Genomic DNA, 4,173 nt, shown 5'->3' on the forward strand with positions numbered 1-4,173 from the left:
TACAGTCCAATTTTTGAATAATAGTTATAATGTTGTTTAAAAATGGATTTGAAAATCGAAAGCGCTCTAAACGTGGGTAATAGTTTTTAATAACTATTATTCAAAATTTAGACTGTAGTGTCATCAAAATCGAACACTATAGTGCAATTTTTCAATTAGTAGTAGAAGTATTTCGATTCGGATACTACCAGATCATCAAAATAGATATATTACATAAAGTTGGTGATAAAATACTGCCCTGAATTGAGCCACTAACAAACTTGATAGCCAGAAAAGGGTACTGTAGCAACTATTAAGTTGTACGTAAGTAGCTATTAACTTAGTAAGAAGTAAGTATACTTAATTATAACTGAGAATAAGTAACTTAAGTTGTGTGTCCCACCTGTCTGGTTGACTTCCTTTTCTGTGAGCATCAAGATTCAACATTCATGATTCAAGATCCAAATGCGTCCCCTTCTGTGTCTTCACAATCCACATTGAGTCACTGCAAAAACGACACATTTAATTAAAGTTTACAATCTTACTGTAGAGCACTCATATTTAAGAGCAAATAATTGTCCATTAGCAGTGTAACCCGTGAACCCTGGCAACTGAAAACTTTACAAAATCTACCTACTGAGATCTTGAACGATTTAAAAAGGCCTATAACCATCCTCAGTAAATAAAAATCTATAAGCAACATTTCAAGTTAATCAGTTGGGTAGTTGAGACGTGATGATGCGTCGTTTGTGTATTTCCTATCCCCAACATGTATAGCCGATTCCTTCCTTTATTATATTATAGATTTATCATTAGAAGTAGCTATTTATCAAGTTGAGGTTTCAACAAACTAAACTGTTATTATTTGCTAGGTTGGGATAAAACTAGGAAAACATGAGCATTAATGAATAAATGGTTTAAATTATAATACATAACCATCTTTCTGGACTTTCCAAATAAGAGAGGCTATTAGGAGTTTATTTCGAGGGGCCGAACGACGTCACTTATCAACTCCTAAAATCTAGCTACTGCATCCAAGGCTATCTTATCGTTGTCGGCCCCAACCTTCAACCCTCAGGGTGAGCCGGGTTGAAAGACTCAAAGACAGCACTCTATATCCAGTGCAGTCGAGTCTCTAGTCACCTAGTGCTATCCCACTACAAAATATTCATGTCATCGATTCGACATCAACTGCTGCCAACGTAGACAGCACAAACAAGTGAGGCGAATACAGATATCACCGACCACTAGAAACCTGGTGGTGACTTGTAGCAGTCAGTAGAACGCGCTGACACGCGGTAATAAACCGGTGGAGCCGCCAAGGCAGTAATAAGGGTCCTTATGCCGCAGCCACATGTTGGCCCAATGATGACCACCGCCAGTGTGTCGATGGTAGTTTGCCAGCGCTGGCCTTCATTGGCCATCGCTCCAATTTTCTCGAGCGGAGGCCAGCCCCCCCCCGTAGGCCAATGAAGGCCAAACCACCCATCCACACTAGTCAACCAATGCCTGTTTAGTCGTTTGTTGTGCTGATTTTTCTGTGTAAATGAGTATCTAATGAATTATCGAATAAAATATTTGTGATATAATGAATAATTTTGATTTATTAAGTGATTGGAAAAACTCTTATAAATTCTGATACAAGCTACATTTTGTCAAGGCGACAAAGTTGAACAGCTGATGTAATAGGACAGAAGAACTGGCTAAATCATTGCCACTCTGGGCGGCACTGGCTAGATTGGCTTTCTTTCAAGATGGCGGATTTTGACGTCACGATTCTAGCCGAGTTTCCATTGTGCATGTATTGTTTGACGCTGGCCTTGATTGGGCACTGGCCACATTGCAGTGTAGATGGCAAGACCAACGCGGGCCAGCGACTGAGGACTAGGCATAACATAGTGATGTTTGCAATTCACTCACCATAGATATTGTTATGCTCGATCAAGCCGCGGCCTTCGCCCAAGATGAAGACGCCACCCTGATGGCCGTTGTAGATCTCGTTGCGGTGGGGTTTGCTGTGGGAATGGATGCGGTTGTCGATGAACTGGCCGAGCCCGTACAAGCCACCCGTCTGTCCGTGGTGGATCTCGCAGTGCACCACTGTCACTGTCGGTTGGCGCCCGAACCCCGCTATCCCATTGTTGTGGATGTCGTTCGCCTCCAACAAACCCTGCAAACAACAAATTACCACATTAACCACCGTCACGTTTATCTATATACTATATATGCAGGACGGAATTTAGGGTTTTAGTATATTCATATATGTTGTACAGTACGCATCCCATAGCTTTGAAACGGCATATAGGCAAGGAAATAATTACGGCGTTGCAAAAATCATGGCTTTAGAGACCCTAGATCCCTAGATGGAGGAAGCTCCCTACACACAGAGATTCTTCATGAATGAGAGAGCTGCAACGTATCACCAACAATGGAAAGAGCTTGTTGAACGAATGTCAGCTGATAGGCTGTGTTGTGCTAAAAGGACGTAACTCCGAAATGCTCCTTGTATTTCTTTTCGGATGCAACAAGTTGCTTTTGAAAAGATGAAAAAGAGCATCTGTTGCTTATGAAAAGATACATTTTCAAAATGTTGGATGTTTTTGAAAGGGTAGTATTGAAGTCTAGTGGCCCTCCACCGATAAGCAAAAAGCTACAGGACCCGGACTGTACGAGTAGTCATATGAATAGTTGATACAAACACAGAAACTAGTAACACAAAATATACACATTATAGGCTAACAAGTCAAGGTAATTATTTACATAGGGAGTATATGTTTTCTACACAGTCAGTATATGTGGTACCTACCGTCAATTTATCATGTCATGTTTTTAACCCATGATTACTATAATGTCTGGCATTCAACAATATTATAATGGAATTTCACCAGTTAACATCTCTTCAACCGAATAAAAAGCCTGACCGTATCAACTTGAATACACTCTCTAGTAAAGTGCTCATGTAGATCGCTTATTAGATCTAATATATTCAAGATATCTTTGAAAAGTAAGAGCCTGCAGCATTAATAAACAGTGAAGAGTAAATTGCTGTATATTTTTAAAAATGGCTTGCAGGGATCCATTCTACCCAGATATTAAATTGCCACATCATAACACTGTGTTATTAAAAATATGCTTAATTTCTGCATGTACATAACTGAGTAAGTCACCATAACAATCATATATTTACAATTGTTATATACAATAAAGTAGCATAGATATGATGTTGAATAATACTTTTATTTCTGAACACAGCAATCATGAGTTCAACTTGTCTTGATTCGAAAAGTTCTGTAGCACTGTAAAGCACTATTCGAGTCTTTTAATTTCCTCCTAAACAAAGGTTTGCTCTCTATTTCAGTTGTGATAGGCTATTCATTATTCATTTACGGTACAAATGAAAATTTGTCACTGAAATGAATACAAAATAGTAGGCTATTCGGATAGTTACCTGAAATGCTAGTGCAGTGCAGACGAAGATCTCGCAAGTTTCTTGAGGTATGATTTCAAAACCGACCGAGTAGAATTTTTCTAGTCTTGTCCAAATAATTTGTTCCATTTCATCAATTTTCAGAGCCTGTAAAAGAACATAGATAAATTAGATGAAAAAATAAGAATTCACAGATAAATGAATGAATCACAGTTCACCAATTATCAGACGCATCATATGAAATGGAAATGAGATAATGAATAATGTATAAAGAATTAATTCATAGATCATCACAATGCATACTTGAAATAATCATGTTTAGTACAAGTTAGAGTTTCTATACTCTTATAGCTGGGCTCAACCTTTGATGCAGACGGAGAACAGGCCATGAAATAGCACATCTAGTAAATTAATTGATGAATGGAGGAAAATGACTGCAATACTTTGTGATAGAAGGAATGAAAAACTTAAGGGCAAAATCTATAAAACAGTCGTGTCGTGCGCCCGCGTTGACATACGAGCGGAGGCCTGGGCAGTTAAGAAAGCCCATGAACACAGACTGGAGGTCAATGAAATGAAGATGCTGAGGTGGAGTTGCGGCCTAACTGGAAGGGATGGAATCCCAAATGAAATATAATTAATCATTTTTAACAAGAATAAACAGTTGATATCAGATCAGATATAGGCTTAACGGTATCAGCTATCCTCTATAGAAGGTACAGAATCGGCCTACTGTTCTCCCTATCTTTCTCCACTGGAAAATAGAA

At 38.7% G+C, this 4,173-nt stretch overlaps 1 protein-coding gene across 1 annotated transcript; it reads right to left on the bottom strand.

The window, feature by feature from the left end:
• Positions 1 to 57: 57 nt before the first annotated feature.
• LOC120349042 (F-box only protein 11-like) lies at positions 58 to 3,553 on the bottom strand (the record flags this gene model as incomplete). Its single annotated transcript, XM_039418986.1, has 3 exons — positions 58 to 484; positions 1,900 to 2,149; positions 3,428 to 3,553. Coding segments are annotated over 3 exons (396 nt in total), but the record flags the coding sequence as incomplete, so codon positions are not given.
• Between the last annotated feature and the right edge of the window lie 620 nt (positions 3,554 to 4,173).

The sequence above is a fragment of the Nilaparvata lugens genome, unplaced genomic scaffold (assembly GCF_014356525.2).
Source record: "Nilaparvata lugens isolate BPH unplaced genomic scaffold, ASM1435652v1 scaffold8017, whole genome shotgun sequence".
In the NCBI taxonomy this organism is placed as follows: Eukaryota; Metazoa; Arthropoda; class Insecta; order Hemiptera; family Delphacidae; genus Nilaparvata; species Nilaparvata lugens.